Source organism: Mustela erminea, chromosome 7 (genome assembly GCF_009829155.1).
Source record: "Mustela erminea isolate mMusErm1 chromosome 7, mMusErm1.Pri, whole genome shotgun sequence".
In the NCBI taxonomy this organism is placed as follows: Eukaryota; Metazoa; Chordata; class Mammalia; order Carnivora; family Mustelidae; genus Mustela; species Mustela erminea.
Genome location: NC_045620.1, coordinates 26,579,792 through 26,600,963, shown reverse-complemented (window position 1 = coordinate 26,600,963; position 21,172 = coordinate 26,579,792). Strand labels below are relative to the sequence as shown.

At 39.6% G+C, this 21,172-nt stretch overlaps 1 protein-coding gene across 1 annotated transcript; it reads right to left on the bottom strand.

Moving 5' to 3' along the window:
* Positions 1–1,215: 1,215 nt before the first annotated feature.
* On the bottom strand, positions 1,216–13,963 carry DEFB116 (defensin beta 116). The gene is made up of 2 exons (XM_032351095.1): positions 13,897–13,963; positions 1,216–1,454 (listed from the first exon to the last, which is right to left on the bottom strand). The coding sequence occupies exons 1-2, from the start codon at positions 13,961–13,963 to the stop codon at positions 1,216–1,218; spliced, it is 306 nt and encodes a 101-aa protein (XP_032206986.1).
* Between the last annotated feature and the right edge of the window lie 7,209 nt (positions 13,964–21,172).

Below are 21,172 nucleotides of genomic sequence, written 5' to 3'. Positions count from 1 at the left end.
ATAATAGGAAATGCAGGTAAAGTGTCTGGTGAAAGAGAAAATAGGCAAGATGACAAAGAAACATTATGGGGCAGGTGACAAAAGAAGAAACCCCAAAAATGACTAGGAAAGGACACTCAAGAGAAAAGCCAAGGCAAACATAACAAAGGCATCAAGGAAGGTAAATAACGTTGAAATAGTGGCTAGAGGCAAAGTGGTAAATGGTAAAACCTGACGAATGCTTGAGTTTTTCAACAAAGAAGGCATTGGCAAAACCGGGGCTGTTTTAGTGAAGTGTTATACACAAAAGTCAGATTTCTCTTAGCTGAAGTGAGATTAAGAATCTGGAACATAGAGAACTTAGTTGGTAACATTGGTTCTAGAAGTTTGGATCCAAAGAGGAGGAGAGATGAAACATAAGCCATGGAAGAGGAGTACACATAACACAAGGAAAATTCCATGGCATGTTAGTTGTGACTAAGTTTGGAGTGGAAAAGCAATATCCTTAAATTCTTAGGAATGAAAGAACTTAAAAGTTTACTGAGTACAGTGTCCAGCTTCTGTTCCAAATCCCTCTCTAACACCATAACCACAACCATCTCTGTCTCACACCCAGAAATGGTCCTGTAAACTCAACACTGGGAGAATGCTGAGGGACAAACCTGCTTGGTCCACTTTTCAACAGCTCTACCCTTTAGAAAATGTTGCCTTAATTTGTCTAACAGATTCCTATGTTCAGTTCTAGTCCTCCATCTGTCTGGTTCTGGTTCTTCCTGAGGACACCACATCATACTAAACGGACTAGGATTGTTCTCTAGATGTCAGAGATAATCCTCTAGTCCTTGTCCAGATCCTTCAGTGTTTACTCAGAGAACTCAGATATCTCCCCTATCTATTCATGGGATCATCCAGACTCAATCTAGTTGTCATGTATCCTTCTGCAGCCTCCAGAATGAATCACAACCCTCTTGGTGGTACCAAAGCAGAGAAGAAATGTGATTTCCCTCCTTCCTTGGCACCCTCAGCACTATGGAGCTGTTCTAGAATCCTGTTTGCTTTCTTGGCCAGGGTCCTTTCCTATACTCTGTAACTCCCCAGCTCCAGCCTAACCTTCCCCTGTCCATTGATGACTGCTTACAGATGAAAGACACGCGCATGAGATGGAATGTATTTTTATGGAAAGGGTCTTCCAGAATGAGGCAAGAATCCCTCCAGGAGGGAATAAGGTGGTGATATTCAGATTTTAGAGTAGCTTGAAGTGTTTGTAACTGACAGTTTGGAGTCAGGGTCATAATCCTTCACATTGTTAGAACGGGCTGTTTTCACAGAAAATTTCAGGCAGCACTCTTGATCATTTGGGCAGGTTAAGTATTGAATTTCAGTTTTTCTGCAGGTGTTTCTGCACATGCCATGGTAAAGCTGACATGGAATCCAAGGCTCTTGGCTCTTGCCATACTGGGTTCTGAACAGGCCACCTGGGGAAAACATAGCGATGTTTAGTTTCCTTGCAGCAGTGACAATAGGAATGGGGAAGCATGATTTAAAGAGAACAAGCCCTGAGGATATTAACAGGATCCAGAGTAAAAAACACTCCAGTTCAAATCTGGGCTCTGTCATTATGGCTCCTCACCCTTAAGCAAGTTAGTTCAGTTCTCTGGCCCATCACTGCATCATTTTCACAATGGGTGTCATAATAGAGCCAAGTTCTTACCATTTGTGATGTTTAGCTTAGCATATATAGAGTGCTCAGGAGAGTATCTGGTGCATAATAAGTATAACTATAAGAAGTAATGAAATAGGGTGCCTGGGTGACTCAGTTGTTTAAACAACTGCCTTCAGCTCAGGTCATGATCCTGGAGTCCCAGAATCAAGTTCTGCATCGGGCTCCAATCTCCATGGGGGGGTCTGCTTCTCCTTCTGACCTTCTCCTCGCTCATGCTCTCTCTCACTGTCTCTCTCACAAATAAATAAATAAAATCTTTAAAAAAAAAAAAGAAGTAATGACATATTAAGCAATGTGTTGATATAAAAGTCTTTTCCTGAGGGTCCAGGGCTTCAAGGGAAGCTCCTGTGAACATGTATTGGACATGCTTTCAAGTGCCCATACAGATGTGTGCTCCTCACACAGAGCTCTATCAGACACAGCCAGGCTCCACTCTGAGGCAGGGCACACATACTTGAGCCCCTGTATGCCTTTGTGCTTATAAACATTTGAGCAAACATGTACCACTCATGTTTGTACATTGGCCCCACAGAAACAGATACCATATAACATGTGCAGCACACTGATGTGCACACACAGGCACGTATGCACGTCCATATTCACATCACTTGAGCATAAATACATGTGCTCACTGTACAGACCACTACCACACACTTTCCACATATGGCTAAAACCCATTCATGAGTATTGATAGCTATGTATCTGTAATCTAGATATGTGCATGTGTATATAGGTTCCTCAGCTGAAAATGCCCAATGACAAAGTTCCTGACACTTAGCCTTCTATAAATATTAGTCATCAACAGTATTTGTTACTTATTGGAGCTTTCAAAGACAAAGGAGCCAAAGAAAACAATTCTAGCAATCACTGTCACATGTCCAACATCCACTGTCAGGCATTTTACAAATGTTATCTCATTGAAACTTCATAAAAACCTATTGTTATCCCTGTTCTTTAGATGAAGACACTGAGGCTCATAGAGAACTCTTGTTCTGTTCACATTTCCATACCTTATACTTGACCGTTGTAGGATTCTATTTCTTTTCTCTATGATATTAAGCCCATGCACTTCCCTCTGTGTGTCACATTGCCTCTCTATATTATAGGATTTCTAGGACAGAGTGGCATCTTCCTGCATGATGTCTTCAGGTATAAGGACTTCTTCAGCTATCAATACATAGTCCAAAATCCATAGCTTTGCACTCCAGGACCTTTTCCACCTGGCCCCTCATATCACAACCATTCTTCAACACTCACTCTGTTCCAGGCCATGTACTCATGTACTCCTAAGCATGCAGAGGACTCCAGTGCCCACCCACATTAATAAAAATTGGATAAGCAAGTCTGACATTATTTCTGCATGGAAAAAAACATTTTGAAAATTTTTTGAAAAGAATGTAAATTGTTCCAAGTTTAGATGAAGTCAGAGAATGTGAGGAGAAATAAAGTAAAAAAGAAAATGCCTTAGTGGTAGACATCCCATAGCATTTTGGCACTGGTATGTATATGAACTGTCCCAGAAATTGGCACTCCAGCCCAGGGAAGGCTGCTACATCAGCCAGCCTGCTGGTTAACCAGAGCAAGGAGGTAAAAAATGGTAACCCTTCATCCATGTTCCAACGTCATGGTACTGCTGCATTTCCTATTTTAATTCTCACCCTCATCATGGAGTCTCTCTTTCTTTCTTTTTTAAGTAATTTTTATTATGTTAATTACCATACAGTACATCATTAGTTTTTGATGTAGCATTCCATGATTCATTGTTTGCATATAACACCCAGTGCTCTATGCAATACATGCCCTTCGTTTTTTTTTTAAATTTTTTATTTTTGATAAACATATATTTTTATCCCCAGGGGTACAGGTCTGTGAATCACCAGGTTTACACACTTCACAGCACTCACCAAAGCACATACCCTCCCCAATGTCCATAATCCCACCCCCTTCTCCCAAACCCCCTCCCCCCAGCAACCCTCAGTTTGTTTTGTGAGATTAAGAGTCACTTATGGTTTGTCTCCCTCCCAATCCCATCTTGTTTCATTTATTCTTCTCCTACCCACTTAAGCCCCCATGTTGCATCACCACTTCCTCATATCAGGGAGATCATATGATAGTTGTCTTTCTCTGCTTGACTTATTTCGCTAAGCATGATACGCTCTAGTTCCATCCATGTTGTCGCAAATGGCAAGATTTCATTTCTTTTGATGGCTGCATAGTATTCCACTGTGTATATATACCACATCTTCTTGATCCATTCATCTGTTGATGGACATCTAGGTTCTTTCCATAGTGTGGCTATTGTGGACATTGCTGCTATAAACATTCAGGTGCACGTGCCCCTTTGGATCACTACGTTTGTATCTTTAGGGTAAATACCCAGTAGTGCAATTGCTGGGTCATAGGGCAGTTCTATTTTCAACATTTTGAGGAACCTCCATGCTGTTTTCCAGAGTGGCTGCACCAGCTTGCATTCCCACCAACAGTGGAGGAGGGTTCCCCTTTCTCCGCATCCTCGCCAGCATCTGTCATTTCCTGACTTGTTGATTTTAGCCATTCTGACTGGTGTGAGGTGATATCTCATTGTGGTTTTGATTTGTATTTCCCTGATGCCGAGTGATATGGAGCACTTTTTCATGTGTCTGTTGGCCATCTGGATGTCTTCTTTGCAGAAATGTCTGTTCATGTCCTCTGCCCATTTCTTGATTGGATTATTTGTTCTTTGGGTGTTGAGTTTGCTAAGTTCTTTATAGATTTTGGACAATATTCCTTTATCTGATATGTCGTTTGCAAATATCTTCTCCCATTCTGTCAGTTGTCTTTTGATTTTGTTAACTGTTTCCTTTGCTGTGCAAAAGCTTTTGATCTTGATGAAATCCCAATAGTTCATTTTTGCCCTTGCTTCCCTTGCCTTTGGCGATGTTCCTAGGAAGATGTTGCTGCGGCTGAGGTTGAAGAGGTTGCTGCCTGTGTTCTCCTCAAGGATTTTGATGGATTCCTTTCTCACATTGAGGTCCTTCATCCAATTTGAGTCTATTTTTGTGTGTGGTGTAAGGAAATGGTCCAATTTCATTTTTCTGCATGTGGCTGTCCAATTTTCCCAACACAATTTATTGAAGAGGCTGTCTTTTTTCCATTGGACATTCTTTCCTGCTTTGTTGAAGATTAGTTGACCATAGAGTTGAGGGTCTATTTCTGGGCTCTCTATTCTGTTCCATTGATCTATGTGTCTGTTTTTGTGCCAGTACCATGCTGTCTTGATGATGACAGCTTTGTAATAGAGCTTGAAGTCCAGAATTGTGATGCCTCCAACTTTGGCTTTCTTTTTCAATATCCCTTTGGCTATTCGAGGTCTTTTCTGGTTCCATATAAATTTTAGAATTATTTGTTCCACTTCTTTGAAAAAGATGGATGGCACTTTGATAGGAATTGCATTAAATGTGTAGATTGCTTTAGGTAGCATAGACATTTTCACAATATTTATTCTTCCAATCCAGGAGCATGGAACATTTTTCCATTTCTTTGTGTCTTCCTCAATTTCTTTCATGAGTACTTTATAGTTTTCTGAGTATAGATTCTGTGCCTCTTTGGTTAGGTTTATTCCTAGGTATCTTATGGTTTTGGGTGCAATTGTAAATGGGATTGACTCCTTAATTTCTCTTTCTTCTGTCTTGCTGTTGGTGTAGAGAAATGCAACTGATTTCTGTGCATTGATTTTATATCCTGACACTTTGCTGAATTCCTGTACAAGTTCTAGCAGTTTTGGAGTGTAGTCTTTTGGGTTTTCCACATATAGTATCATATCATCTGCGAAGAGTGATAATTTGACTTCTTTGATGATTTGGATGCCTTTAATTTCCTTTTGTTGTCTGATTGCTGAGGCTAGGACCTCTAGTACTATGTTGAATAGCAGTGGTGATAATGGACATGCCTGCCATGTTCCTGACCTTAGCGGAAAAGCTTTCAGTTTTTCTCCATTGAGAATGATATTTGCGGTGGGTATTTCATAGATGGCTTTGATGATATTGAGGTATGTGCCCTCTATCCCTACACTTTGAAGAGTTTTGATCAGGAAGGGATGCTGTACTTTGTCAAATGCTTTTTCAGCATCTATTGAGAGTATCATATGGTTCTTGTTCTTTCTTTTATTGATGTGTTGTACCACATTGACTGATTTGTGGATGTTGAACCAACCTTGCAGCCCTGGAATAAATCCCACTTGGTCATGGTGAATAATCCTTTTAATGTACTGTTGAATCCTATTGGCTAGTATTTTGGTGAGAATTTTCGCATCTGTGTTCATCAAGGATATCGGTCTATAGCTCTCTTTTTTGATGGGATCCTTGTCTGGTTTTGGGATCAAGGTGATGCTGGCCTCATAAAATGAGTTTGGAAGTTTTCCTTCCATTTCTATTTTTTGGAACAGTTTCAGGAGAATAGGAATTAGTTCTTCTTTAAATGTTTGGTAGAATTCCCCCAGGAAGCCGTCTGGCCCTGGGCTTTTGTTTGTTTGGAGATTTTTAATGACTGTTTCAATCTCCTTACTGGTTATGGGTCTGTTCAGGCTTTCTATTTCTTCCTGGTTCAGTTGTGGTAGTTTTTATGTTTCTAGGAATGCATCCATTTCTTCCAGATTGTCAAATTTGTGGGCGTAGAGTTGCTCACAGTATGTTTTTATAATAGTTTGTATTTCTTTGGTGTTAGTTGTGATCTCTCCTCTTTCATTCATGATTTTATTTATTTGGGTCCTTTTTCTTTTCTTTTTGATAAGTCGGGCCAGGGGTTTATCAATTTTATTAATTCTTTCAAAGAACCAGCTCCTAGTTTCGTTGATTTGTTCTATTGTTTTTTTGGTTTCTATTTCATTGATTTCTGCTCTGATCTTTATGATTTCTCTTCTCCTGCTGGGCTTATGGTTTCTTTCTTGTTCTTTCTCCAGCTCCTTTAGGTGTAGGGTTAGGTTGTGTACCTGAGACCTTTCTTGTTTCTTGAGAAAGGCTTGTACCGCTATATATTTTCCTCTCAGGACTGCCTTTGTTGTGTCCCAGAGATTTTGAACCGTTGTATTTTCATTATCATTTGTTTCCATGATTTTTTTCAATTCTTCTCTAATTTCCCGGTTGACCCATTCATTCTTTAGAAGGATGCTGTTTAGTCTCCATGTATTTGGGTTCTTTCCAAACTTCCTTTTGTGGTTGAGTTCTAGCTTTAGAGCATTGTGGTCTGAAAATATGCAGGGAATGATTTCAATATTTTGATACCGATTGAGTCCTGATTTAGGACCGAGGATGTGATCTATTCTGGAGAATGTTCCATGTGCACTAGAGAAGAATGTGTATTCTGTTGCTTTGGGATGAAATGTTCTGAATATATCTGTGATGTCCATCTGGTCCAGTGTGTCGTTTAAGGCCTTTATTTCCTTGCTGATCTTTTGCTTGGATGATCTGTCCATTTCAGTGAGGGGAGTGTTAAAGTCCCCGACTATTATTGTATTATTGTTGATGTGTTTCTTTGATTTTGTTATTAATTGGTTTATATAGTTGGCTGCTCCCACGTTGGGGGCATAGATATTTAAAATTGTTAGATCTTATTGTTGGACAGACCCTTTGAGTATGATATAGTGTCCTTCCTCATCTCTTATTATAGTCTTTGGCTTAAAATCTAATTTATCTGATATAAGGATTGCCACTCCTGCTTTCTTCTGATGTCCATTAGCATGGTAAATTCTTTTCCACCCCCTCACTTTAAATCTGGAGGTGTCTTCAGGCTTAAAATGAGTTTCTTGGAGGCAACATATAGATGGGTTTTGGTTTTTTATCCATTCTGATACCCTGTGTCTTTTGACAGGGGCATTTAGCTCATTAACATTCAGGGTAACTATTGAGAGATATGAATTTAGTGCCATTGTATTGCCTGTAAGGTGACTGTTACTGTATATGGTCTCTGTTCCTTTCTGATCTACCACTTGTAGGCTCTCTGGAGGACCCCTTTCAATATTTCCTGTAGAGTTGGTTCGGTGTTTGCAAATTCTTTCAGTTTTTGTTTGTCCTGGAAGCTTTTAATCTCTCCTTCTATTTTCAATGATAGCCTAGCTGGATATAGTATTCTTGGCTGCATGTTTTTCTCGTTTAGTGCTCTGAAAATATCATGCCAGCTCTTTCTGGCCTGCCAGGTCTCTGTGGATAAGTCAGCTGCCAATCTAATATTTTTACCATTGTATGTTACAGACTTCTTTTCCCGGGCTGCTTTCAGGATTTTCTCTTTGTCACTGGGACTTGTAAATTTTACTATTAGGTGATGGGGTGTGGGCCTATTCTTATTGATTTTGAGGGGCGTTCTCTGAACCTCCTGAATTTTGATGCTCGTTCCCTTTGCCATATTGGGGAAATTCTCCCCAATAATTCTCTCCAGTATACCTTCTGCTCCCCTCTCTCTTTCTTCTTCTTCTGGAATCCCAATTATTCTAATGTTGTTTCGTCTTATGGTGTCACTTATCTCTCGAATTCTCCCCTCCCCTCGTGGTCCAGTAGCTGTTTGTCCCTCTTTTGCTCAGCTTCTTTATTCTCTGTCATTTGGTCTTCCATATCACTAATTCTTTCTTCTGCCTCCTTTATCCTAGCAGTGAGAGCCTCCATTTTTGATTGCACCTTACTAATAGCTTTTTTGATTTCAACTTGGTTAGATTTTAGTTCTTTTATTTCTCCAGAAAGGGCTTTTATATCTCCCGAGAGGGTTTCTCTAATATCTTCCATGCCTTTTTCGAGCCCGGCTAGAACCTTGAGAATTTTCATTCTGAACTCTAGATCTGACATATTACCAATGTCTGTATTGATTAGGTCCCTAGCCTTCGGTACTGCCTCTTGTTCTTTTTTTTGTGGTGAATTTTTCCGTCTTGTCATTTTGTCCAGATAAGAGTATATGAAGGAGCAAGTAAAATACTAAAAGGGTGGCAACAACCCCAGGAAAATATGCTTTAACCAAATTAGAAGAGATCCCAAATCGTGAGGGGGGAGAAAGGGGATAAAAAGAGGTTCAAAAAGGAAGAAAGAAAAAAAAAGAAAAAAGAAAAAAAAAGAAAAGAATTTTAAAAAAAGAAAACAAATAAGAAAAATATAAAAAAGAAAATATATATATATTAGATAAACTAGTTTAAAAACGTTAAAAAAGAAAAAGGTAAAAGTTAAAAAAAAATTTAACCAGAAGGCGAGAAAAAAAACAAAAAATGAAAAAGAAAAAAATTAAATTAACTGCAAGACTAAAAAAAATCACAGGGAAAAATCCATGAGTTCCGTGCTTTGCTTTCTCCTCCTCTGGAATTCTGCTGCTCTCCTTGGTATTGAAACCGCACTCCTTGGTAGGTGAACTTGGTCTCGGCTGGATTTCTTGTTGATCTTCTGGGGGAGGGGCCTGGCGTAGTGATTCTCAAGTGTCTTTGCCCCAGGCAGAATTGCACCGCCCTTAGCAGGGGCCGGGCTGAGTAATCTGCTCAGGTTTGCTTTCAGGAGCTTTTGTTCCCTGAGCGCTTTCCGTAGAGTTCCGGAGGTCGGGAATACAAATGGCGGCTCCTGGTCTCCGGTCCGGAGGAGCCGAGAGCCCGGGGTCCCACTCCTCAATGCGCCCTCAGAGAACAGCGCCCAGTTACTCCCGTCTGCCTGACCTCCGGCCGCGCTCCGAGCTCATCGAGCCTGCGACCGGTTCAAGGTAACACCGAGCTGTGAGCTTACTGTCGGCTCTGTCTCTGTAGCCGGCTTTCCCGTTCCAATACCCGCAAGCTCTGCAACACTCGGACACCCCCGATCCTTCTGTGACCCTGCAGGACCCGAGGCCACGCTGACCCCGCTTGGGCTTCGCCCCGGTTTAGCCTCTGGAGCGATGTCCCTCAGTGGAACAGACTTTTAAAAGTCCTGATTTTGTGCTCCGTTGCTCCGCCGCTTGCCGGGAGCCGGCCCCTCCCCCCGGGGTCTATCTTCCCGTCGCTTTGGATTCACGTCTCCGCCGGTCCTACCTTACAGAAAGTGGTTGTTTTTCTGTTTCCAGAATTGCTGTTCTTCTTCTCTTCGATCTGCCGATGGATTTGCAGGTGTTTGCAATCTTTAGATAAGCTATCTAGCTGTTCTCCTGCTAGCTGAAGTAGTCTCAGCCTGCTACTTCTCCACCATCTTGACTCCTCTCTCCAATACATGCCCTTCTTAATACCATCATCAGGCTCACCCATCCCCCAACCCTCCTCGCCTCTAAAATCCTCAGTTTGATTCCTAGAGTCCATAGTCTCATATGGTTTGTCTCCCTGCTCTGATTTCTCCCCCTTCATTTTCCCCTTCCTTCTCCTAATGTCCTCCATGCTATTCCTTATGTTCCACAAATAAGTGAAACCATGTGATAATTGTCTTTCTCTCCTTGACTTATTTCACTCAACATAATCTCCTCCAGTTCCATCCATATTGATGCAAAAGTTGGGTATTCATCTTTTCTGATGGCTGAGTAATATTCATATATATATATATGTATATATATATATATAATATATATATATACACACACACACACAGAGCACATCTTCTTTATCCATTTGTCTATTGAAGGGCATCTCAGCAGCTCCTTCCACAGTTTGGCTATTGTGAACATTGCTGCTACAAACATTGGGATTCATATGGCCCTTCTTTTCACTATACCTGTCTTTGGGGTAAATACTCAGTAGTGCAATTGCTGGGTGGAACCTCTATTTTGGCACCATCCTACTTAAAAAAGGAGGAGGTCCTCAGGGGGTCTTGCTAGAGTGACACCCACACTCTTCTGGCTGACATTTGAACTGGTGGACTTTCATTTTCTCCCAAATGCAGTGGATGGAAGCCAGGACATCCAAGACCTCCTCTTTGTAGGAATGAGAATCTGGCAATCTGACCTTTCCCTCACTCTCTCCATATGGGAAACTGGTCAAGGCAGATGCAGAAGGATGCTGCTAACTGTGGCTAAATAAACAAAGGTTTTGTTGTAGATATTTCTAGCTTCTCAATCCTGCAGGTGTTCTAACCCTGTATTGTTTTGCATCACTACAAACTAATACTCACATCAAGTTAACATCACCTTTGATCATCCTTCCATCTCCAAACTGAAGTCAGAGACCTGCTTTTATTTGATTGATTGATTGATTGATTTTCTTGTAATTTAATTTTTAAATTCTTTAAAAATTTTTCTCTTTAAGTTCAATTTAATTAGCAATGTACTGTATTATTGCAAGGGTAGAATTTAGTGATTCATCAGTTGCATATAACAACTGGTGCTCATTACTTCAAGTGCCCATCACCCAGGTGCCTCATCTACCCACCCACATCCCCTCCAGGAACCTTGTTTCCTAGAGTTAAGAATCTTTTATGGTTTGCCTCCCTTTCTTTTTGTATCTTATTTTATTTTTCCTTCCCTTCACCTATGTTCATCTGCTTTGCTTCTTAAATGTCACATGAGTGAAATCATATGGTATTTGTCTTTTCTGTTTGACTTATTTCTCTTAGCATAGTACCCTCTAGTTCCATTCATGTCGTTGCAAATCACAAGATTTCATTCTTTTTGATGGCTGAGTAATATTCCATTGTGAATATATAAACCACAACTTCTTTAACCATTCATCTGTCAATGGACATCTGGGCTCTTTCCATATTTTGAGACCAACTATTAAATATCAGCTTTGCTTCTACCCTTTGTACTCTGTGCCCAGTCTCCCACTGTGAGAAATGGGAATGAGAGTGTTGGCATGAAATCAGAAAATCTCAACTGTGTTTGTGAAGAAAGCTGTTAATAAGAATGTGTCATACTTTATAATAACTTGGAGACTTGTTAAGTATACTCACATCAAGTCTCTAGAGATTCTGATTTGATAGGTCTGAGAGGCCACAGCAAAGGTGTTTGGCACAAGTGTCCCAGAAAATATGCATTTGTTCCTGCCTGAATTGAGAGCCACAACACTGCCTGACTTTCTCACATTGACCCATAGACATTGCCCAGCTCATTTCCCACTTTGGACTTGTATTAGGAGCAAATTAAAATATCAAAAATTGAAAAACAAAACATATGTCCTAGACTCTTTCTAACAGTTCCATCCAAAGCCAAAAGCAATGTAATACATGATTTCTCTGCCACCTGTGCATCCCAAACATGATCCTTCCCTACCTCATTTCTGAGGTTCTTCCTACCTACATTTTAGGTATAAGTCATTTATATATTCACTCATTCAATAAATGTTTACTGAAACCTACTCTGTGCAAAGCACTCGCCTCAGCACTGGGAATACATAGATTTAAAAGACAGAGTCATGGCTTTAGGGGTGCCTGGGTGGCCCAGTGGGTTAAGCCTCTGCCTTCTGCTCAGGTCATGGTCTCAGGGTCCTGGGATCGAGCCCCACATTGGGCTTTCTGCTCAGCAGGGAGCCTGCTTACCCCTCTCTCTCTGCCTGCCTCTCTGCCTACTTGTGATCTCTCTCTCTCTCTGTCAAATAAATAAATTAAATCTTTAAAAAAAAAAAAAAAAGACAGTCATGACTTTCAAACAGTTGAATTTCCAAAGCATATGTTTGGGGTGATAAAAGGAAAAAAATGACTTTGATTATCCTAGAAAAGTTTGTCCAGAACAGTTCCTGCCCATTAATTCTGCCAGGTGAAAGCATTAAATGGTTACTAAGGAAGCAACACTATGTACAACTTTTGAAGCATAGATTGATGTCTTCCTTTGTTGTTGTTACTTGCAAACCCACCTGTGGTTTCTACGGCCGCTCCAACGTGGAAACTGAACTTTACTAAATGAGAACAAGTGTCTCCCAAGTAAAGAAGATGATACAGAGTGAGAAATATGGGGTGGGAGAAAGTGGAGTAGGAAGAGGATGGGAGGGGGAAGGAGGAATAGGAGAGGGAGGAGAAAGGGAAAGAGGAAAAAGCAGTGATTCTGAACTCAGTCCCAAGAAAGGAGAGACAACCTTAGTTCTCTATAAGGCTGGGATTAGACTACTCCCATGTCTCTCTGTACTTGCCAAGTTTTGAGGAGAGACACCTGAGAACATCCCAGCCTCCTGCTTTCATCTTTTCTCACTGCCTACAGTTACATTTATTGCTTTTCAGTGCTCCTGAAAATCACACTCAAGAAACTTTTTTAAGAACTTGAAAATGTTACCAGATATTTTTCTTTTTTTTTTTAAGATTTTATTTATTTATTTGACAGAGAGAGAGAGAGAGATCACAAGTAGGCAGAGAGGCAGGCAGAGGGACAGGGGAAGCAGTCTCCTCACTGAAGAGAGAGCCCAATGTGGGGCTCGATCCCCAGACCCCAAGATCATGATCTGGGCCATCCAGGCACCCCCAGATTTTTTTTGTGCAGCATTAATTTTCCCCATTTCAACAGCCACAGCTCTGCTGTGATGAATGAAATTGTCTTTCTCAAGCTTAATTACCCCCAAACTCGGGCTAAGGCAATCTCTGCCCAGATAAACCCCACATATCCCCAGTTTGATTACACACCTACTTAAACCAAACACCTAACTCCAACTGTTCTCTAACCACCTAAGGCTCAGTTATAAAATTTAACACAAACATGATAATAGCCAAGCCACCCATCCCCAATTTACAGCATCAATTCAAAACAGAGCCAACCACCACCCTCACCATAACTCAGTTCTATCCAACTCCACTTCCAACTCCATTTAAAAAAAAAAAATCCCATTTTCTCTCAAGACTACACCAGAACATCAGTCCAGCCTAATCCTGTAAATAGAATTTTCACCCTTTCCTCGTGCCAACTCATTTTTCTGATATTATTCTCTCTCTCTTTCTCATATACCATCCCCACCACAACACTCCCTCCCAAACTTCCATTGTTCCCTCTGATAGCTCCCCAAGTTACATCCAATCTCTCACACCTAATGCATACATCAGGCTCCCCTCCTACCAACAGCATCACCTAAAATTCTTCATGCTTCAATACTCCATTATGCCAGGAACAGCAGGAGGAGCAGCCTCTTAAATTTGTCTTGGCAGAGCAGAATCAGGAGAGATCTTGACAAGAGATGGACCTTGGGAGTAACATTCACAACCTATATGAGACCAGAAAGGCCATAGGTAGTGCCTGTGGTATGTGAGTGGGAATCATCTCAGAGGCCACTAAGAAAACAATATGACATGCAAGACCCCAGAACCTTTGAGAGAGGCCTGAGTTACCTGGAGTCTTACGAACCAGGATCAGAAGGATGGAAATGGTCATTAAATAGGGCTTCATGACTGACATGTCCTGAGAGAATGGAAGGCTGTGCTGCAAAGGACTGAACAGAGATCACTGCAGCAGAGAAATGTCTTGCCTTTATTAGTTTTGGAAATGGGCCAGGGTTGTGTGCAGTGAACTAAAAAGGATGAGACATACCTGGGGTCAGCCAGGCAGAAGGATAACATGTATCACATATCTCAGCTGGGCTCTTTATATAAGTGTGGGAGGTTTGCCAGAGGCACCCATGTCAAAGTGCACCTTCCTTCCCAAAAGGAAACAAAGGCAAATTAGAGGCCGTTGGCAAATGTGTGTGAGACAAATTTGAATGAGTGAATGAATCAAGCAAGCAATGAGAAAACTAATACATAAATATAAGAAATAGGAGTCCTTTCTTAAACATTGGTGTTTATCATCCTGATAGAAGAGTGTCCAGCTCTGTCAGCGGTACTTACTGCATATCCAATCCAATACTAGTCATCAAGGACTAAGAAAAGAGAAGGGAAAGACAATGATGATCAAAGAAAAGATGGAGAAGATCAACGGAAGGGGAAGTGTAAGTGGTAGAAGGAAGGGAAAGCCATGAGGCAAAGATAAAGGCAGTTCATATTGGCCATAAATCAACATGTCAGTTTCTGTACTAAATACTGTGGGCTAGACCTGAACACTTACGACAACACTGTGACGTTAGATAATATTTTCCACTCCACCGATAAGGACAAGAAAATTTGAAGAGATGATATAACACTCCTAAGCCACACATCTGATGAGATGTAGAGCCTAGATTAGAAATGATATCTAATAAAAAAAATTTTTTTTAAATGATATCTGTCTGACAGTATATACCTTTGGGATTTTCCATTCTTCCTATGAGTGGAAGGACAGAAATAAGAGATTAGACAAAAACATAATCAAACACTAAAAATCAGAGAGTGATTCACTGTTCAACATAATAAATTTAGTTTGGGGAATTCAGTGCTCATCTCTTAAGAAATGAGAATGAGGGGCACTTGGGTGGTTCAGTGGGTTAAGCCTCTGCCTTCGACTCAGGTCATGATCCCAGGGTCCTGGGATTGAGTCCCGCATCGGGCTCTCTGCTTGGTGGGGAGCCTGCTTCCTCCTCTCTCTCTCTTTGCCTGCCTCTCTGCCTACTTGTGATCTCTCAATGTCAAATAAATAAAAAAAAATAAAATCTTAAAAAAAAGAAAAGAAAGAAAGAAAGAAAAAAGGAAATGAGAATGAAAGGATTTTTTGGAGGAAACCACATTGACTTTTTTACTCCAGGGAATCATGTGGAAGGTGGATGGGCGGGATCCAGTCTTTTGAATGGAAGTCTGGAAATGAATGAAAAGGCTCTTTTCAAAAGTCTAAATAGGATTGCCACATCTTGCCACAACAAGGCAAATGGAACTGGACCAGTCCTCCCAAGGGCAAATGGAATTGTACTAGCCATCCCACTACACGCAACTCTAACACTTGAAAAAATAGAGAAAGAGTAACTATTTCAATTACTGAATTAAAGGCAGAGCAGAAATGAAAAGGCAACTTACAATGTGAGAAAATATTGCAAACCACCTATCTGATAAGGGGTTAATATCCAAAATATATAAGCAACTCATGCAACTCAAAAACCAAAAAACAAATCATCCAATTAAAAAGTGGGTAAACAAACTGAGTAGACATTTTTCCAAAGATGTTCAAATGGTCAATAGGTACCTGAAAAGGTGGTTAACATCGTTCCTCATCGGGGAAATGCAAATTGAAACTATGAGATACCACCTCACACTGGCTAGAATCACTACGATCAAAAAAGAGAAGAGTTAATAAGTGCTGGTGAGGATGAGGAAAAGCGAACCCTTTGAGCACTATGGGTGGGAATGTAAACTGGGATAGGCACTATGGAAAATTATATGGAGGTTTCTCAAATTAAAAATAATCCTTCCAAATGATTCAGGAATTCCACCTCTAGATATACATCTGAAGGAAGTGAAATTACTATCTCAAAGAGATAACTGCGCTTCCTATTAATTGCATCATTTACAGTACTCAAGACATGAAAACAACCCAAGCATTCAACAGATAAATGAATGAAGAAACACTCTCCCAAAAGAAGCCTGTACCTGGCCAAAAGACTAGGGAAAGGATAGCCTAACAACAGAAAACCATCTTAGCAATACTCACCCTATTCCAATAACGCTAATGGAAAAAATCTCAGTCCTCCTTTCCCCGTGGCTTCAAAAGGTTTTCCCACCCTACCCATGGTTTTCACCCCCTCTCTATAAAAGCAGTGCTCAGACTTCCTCACCAGCTGTTGTTGGTGGGGACTTATGGGGAGGTAATCTTCCATCTCCTAAATGGCAGAAGCAGGGGTTGCTTTGATTCTCTTGCACAGTAGTGTCAACAAAGCCCAGGGGGTAGCTGAGCCTCCTTTTCCACCCACCATTAATGGAGACTGAATAACATAGTGTAAATCATGGCTCCTAAGCACTTTACTTTTCTCCCACCCTCCTTTACCAGCATAATCCAAAGGGAATTTAAATATATACAAGTCTCCAGCCTCAAGTTATGTCTCAGCTGAGGATTGCCTGCTAAGAAGAAAAAGGAGAAGGAGGAGAAGAAAAAGAATTCAGAATGTCATAATATTATAACCAAAATGTCGAGAACATGATGTTTAAAAAATCACTCTTGCCAAGAAACAAGAAAATAACAACATGAATTGGGCGGGGGGAGGGCAGGACCAGGGACAATGAGTAGACACCAATACCAAGATGAACCAGATGTTGGGATTTTCTGACAAGTATTTTAGATCAGGCATCATAAAATATTTCAAGAAGCAATTAATAATTATTTTGAAGCACATAAAAAGTAAGAAAGTTTGGCAAAGATAATAAAAGCTATTTAAAAACTGAATATCAGGGACACCTGGGTGGCTCAGTAGTTAAGTATCTGCCTATGGGGTCCTGGGATCGAGGCTTCCTGCTTGGCGGGAAGCCTGCTTCTCCCTCTCCCACTTAACACTGCTTGTATTCCCTCTCTCACCGTGTCTCTATCAAATAAATAAATTAAATCTTTAAAAAAAAAAGAACACTGAATATCAAGAAAAGAAAAATATAATCACTGAAATTTTAAAAATTTACTAGAGGTATTCAGTGGTAGAGTGGAGGTGATAAGTGATTTAACTGATGAACTTAAGGAAAGGTCAATAGAATTTATCCAATCTGAGCAACAGAGGAGAAATAGACTGAAAAAAAAAAAAAAAAAAAACAAGTGGATTCTCAAGCACCTGTGGGACAATAACAAAAGAGCTAATGTTCAAATCATCTAAGTCCCAGATGAGAGGAAAAAAAGAGAGAGCGGGACTGAGAACAAACAATCCAATTAGAAAATGGGTGGGGGGTGGAGGGGGTACCTGGGTGGCCCAGTCGTTTAAGCATCTGCCTTTGGCTTAGGTCAGGGAGTCTGCTTCTCCCTCTCCTCCCAGCTCACTATCTGTCTCTCTCAAATAAATAAATTAAATGTTAAAAAAAAAAAAAGGTAAAGACAGACACATATTGTCTGTCTTTATTTATTGAATAAACTGGAGAGTCCAGAAATATAGACCTCATATATATGCTCAGGTAATTTTTGACAAGGATGTGAAGTCCATTCAATGGGGAAAGAATAGTCTTTTCAATAAATGGTGCTGGGAAAATGATATTCACATGCAAAAAAAAATTAAATTGGAGCCCCACCCTATACCATATACAAAAATTAACTCAAAATTGATTAAAATATTTAAGAATAAGATCTAAAACTTAGAAGAAAACATAGGGAGAAAGCTTTATGACATTAGATTGGGGGATGATTTTTTTGGATATGACAACAAAAGCACAGATAACAATAGCAAAATAGGTATATTGGGCGTGATGAAAATGTAAAACTTTTGTGTATCAAATAACACTATTAAAAGATTGAAAAGGCAAACATATTTGCGAATCATATATCTGATAAATGATCCATATATCTGATAAGGATATTAATATCCAGATTGCATATAGTACTCCTCCAATTCAACAGATCCCTGATTAAAAATGGACAAAGACCTCAAACAGACATTTTTCCAAAGAAGATCTACGCATGACCAAGAGCACGTGAAAATTTGCTCAAAATCACAGATTGTTAAGGAAATACAAATCAAAACCACAGTATCATTTTATACCCATTAGGATTTTTTTAATGAAAATAACAAGTGTTGGCAATGATGAAATTGGAACTTTGTACACTGCTGATGGGAATATAAAATGGTGCAGCCCTATGGAAAACAATATGGTGACTCCTCAAAAAATTAAGCATAGCATTAATATATAATTCAGCAATTCCACTTCTGGGTCTATACTTTTTAAAAAAATGAAAGCAGAGATCCAAACAGATATTGGTACAGTCATGTTCATAGCAGCATTATTTACAACAGCCAAAAGGTGGGATAAACAAAAATGTTACCTATACATACAATGGAACATTATTCAGCTTTCAAAAGGATAGAAATTCTGACACATGCTGCAACATGGATGAATCTTGAAGATATTATGGTAAACTAATCAAGCCAGTCACAAGAGGACAAATATTGTGTGCTCCCACTTATGTACTTAGAGGAGTCAAACTCATAGAAACAGGAAGTAGAATGATGGCTGCCAGGGGCTAGGGAGGGGGAAACTAGAGGAGAATGGAGAGTTAATGTTGAATGGGTACACAGTTTGTCTAATGCTGTTATTCTACTCAGGTAGAACTTTTGAACACAGCTGCTCTACTGCCAGATCCAAAATGAGTAGTGAACATGACTGCCTCACAGTTAGGAGAAGATACCCATCCTCGGGCTGCTAAAGCTAATATTTCTATTCCCAATGCTAGACTTAATATAGTTCACTAATGGATCCTGTATGAGAAGCACACAGGGGAATATTAAAGCATATTACGCAACAGTAAGTTCTCATGAGATTTTGGAGGCTATGTTGTTACAAACATAAAATCGTCCAAGCAGCCGCACTCTCGGTGTTACATGAGTTTTTAAATTAGCCACCAGTCCTAAAGAGAATATCACTACTGACAGTAAATTCATGTGTGAGGCCTACATACTGTCTGGAAGAAAAGAGCTTTCTAACATCCATGAGAACTAAAATATCACATGGAAATGAATAGCTAATTTATTAGAGTCATTGAAATTTCCCAAACAGATTTATGTAATTCTTTGTAGAACTCATACCAGATGAGATAAGTTCTCCAAAGGAAATGAATTTGCATGAAAATGTCTCCTAAGATTTGGACTGGGAAAATTGAAGTCCTATTACTACTATCCAGAGACTCCTACTCACAGTTTTAGAAATATGCAACTTCCCCAACTTCAATAATTGGAAATCAAGAAGAGCTAAGAAAAGCACCATAGGAATATGGATATTACCTCATGGTATTATTCCTGTACCCCAATTGTGTGCATACATAGCTTTTCATGCTACCAAGCAGCAATATCATTCAAAAAAAATGAATTCAGTGCAAGTCTTGGAATTATAAGGACCAAATCAATAAAGAATACAAATGTGCTGTTTATCAGAACATTTCTTTATAGGAAACAACTAAGTTACCTCAAGGAAGCCCACTGGGGCCCAAATTACCTATGACCTGGGGGGCGAATGAATATCCACCATCAGAAGATAAGAAATTCTGTTTAGTAGTAGTATGCATGGTTTCTAGAAGGCCAGAAGTGTTGCCATTGGCTAAAGTAGATGCACAAATGATGAGCAGTCGTACTGAATTGTATCATCCCAATCTTTGGAATTCCTGAATATCTTGAATCTAAAAGGTGGAGTCATTCTATTTCTATGTTAAGTCAGGAGCTCTATAAGACCTTACAAATACCAATAACTTATCACATTCCTTATTGTCCCTAGTTTTCCGAAAAAGTAAAATGAATGAACCTCATTCTAAAGAATTCTTCGGCTAACATATCAAAATACTGGTTAATGGTGATCAACAGCCTTGCCTTGGTTCTATGAAAATTAAAGTTAATTTCCATTAGCAAGTACTTCTCCCTTTGAGTTAATGTTTGAAAGTTCAATGAATTTAGGGGTTAAGTCTAACCCTTGACCTGATACAATAAAAAGCACATCAGACGCAAAGAATTTCCTTGTTTCCCTAGGCTCATTACGCCATCGTGTGGCCAGATGATGGAAGCCGTCCTCTGAGAAGGTGTGTCATTGATTCAGACTAGGAGATAAAGTCCACATCTAAGTATTCTAGCAATTGGCTGGATTGTTGTCCTACTGGGGAGGATCTTCCCAGATGATATTGATAACTCATACCACTGTCAAAGTGAAAAAGCAACACAGCTTGTCATGTGAGACTAACATCTATGACTGAATGGTTTGTAATTTCCATTAAGGACCTTAAAGTTACATTCTCCAGACAGTAACTGATAATAATATGCAAGATGAAGAAAAAAGAGTCTCTAATGGCCTTATGGCAAGGGAGGCAAACTTCTGTTATTTTCTTTTTAGTTATCCTGACAAGTATCATTTTAATAATTTTATTTTGTACTAAACACGGAGCTTATAGTTTTATGTCTCCTTCTTTTAAAAAAGTAAGTATCTCAACCTCAGGGAATTTTGTACCAACTGAAAATTACCCTGAGTATGGGGTTAAGGCTCAAGAAATTCTTTTATTTGTCTGTAACACTTCAGACATACTGATTGGGTGGTTCGAATTTAAAGGAAATGGGAAATTTCAAACTTCCCACAGACTGAAATCAGTGTTACCCAAACGTTAAATAACATAATACTAAATATCACCCCCTATTGTGGTACTGAATATACCAATTGGATATAATTGTTAATTAATCAGGCTGAATATAATTATACCCACATTATATTTCACAGGACTCCGACTATTCATTTTCTTTTATAGCCATCGAGGCCTGGTTTAACAAAACTAAAGATAGATGTGAAGATTAGGAAAAAGAAATATCTGAACCCAAAAGGTGTGATTGATTTCTCTAAAAGGTCTAAAATATATCATCCCATAAAAATTAGTTTATCCTGCTTATTATCTAGCAATCTTCAGTCTCCATATTTATGGCCCCAAGGAGAATTAAGTGAACTGCATTTCTTAGTATTACTGCTGCTAATATGAATCAATTATACTTGTACACAATGGACTTTACCATTCTAGAGAATATTTAGAGAGGGGTCAAAAGGGCCATGATCAAAC

What these genes read in the sequence shown, in the direction of transcription:
- DEFB116 (XM_032351095.1), bottom strand. Translation starts at nt 13,963, where the DNA reads ATGTCAGTCATGAAGCCCTATTTAATGACCATTTCCATCCTTCTGATC. An exon ending in CCTGGTTCGTAAGACTCCAG is followed by an intron (nt 1,455 to 13,896) that starts GTAACTCAGGCC and finishes TGTTTTCCCCAG; the next exon opens with GTGGCCTGTTCAGAACCCAG.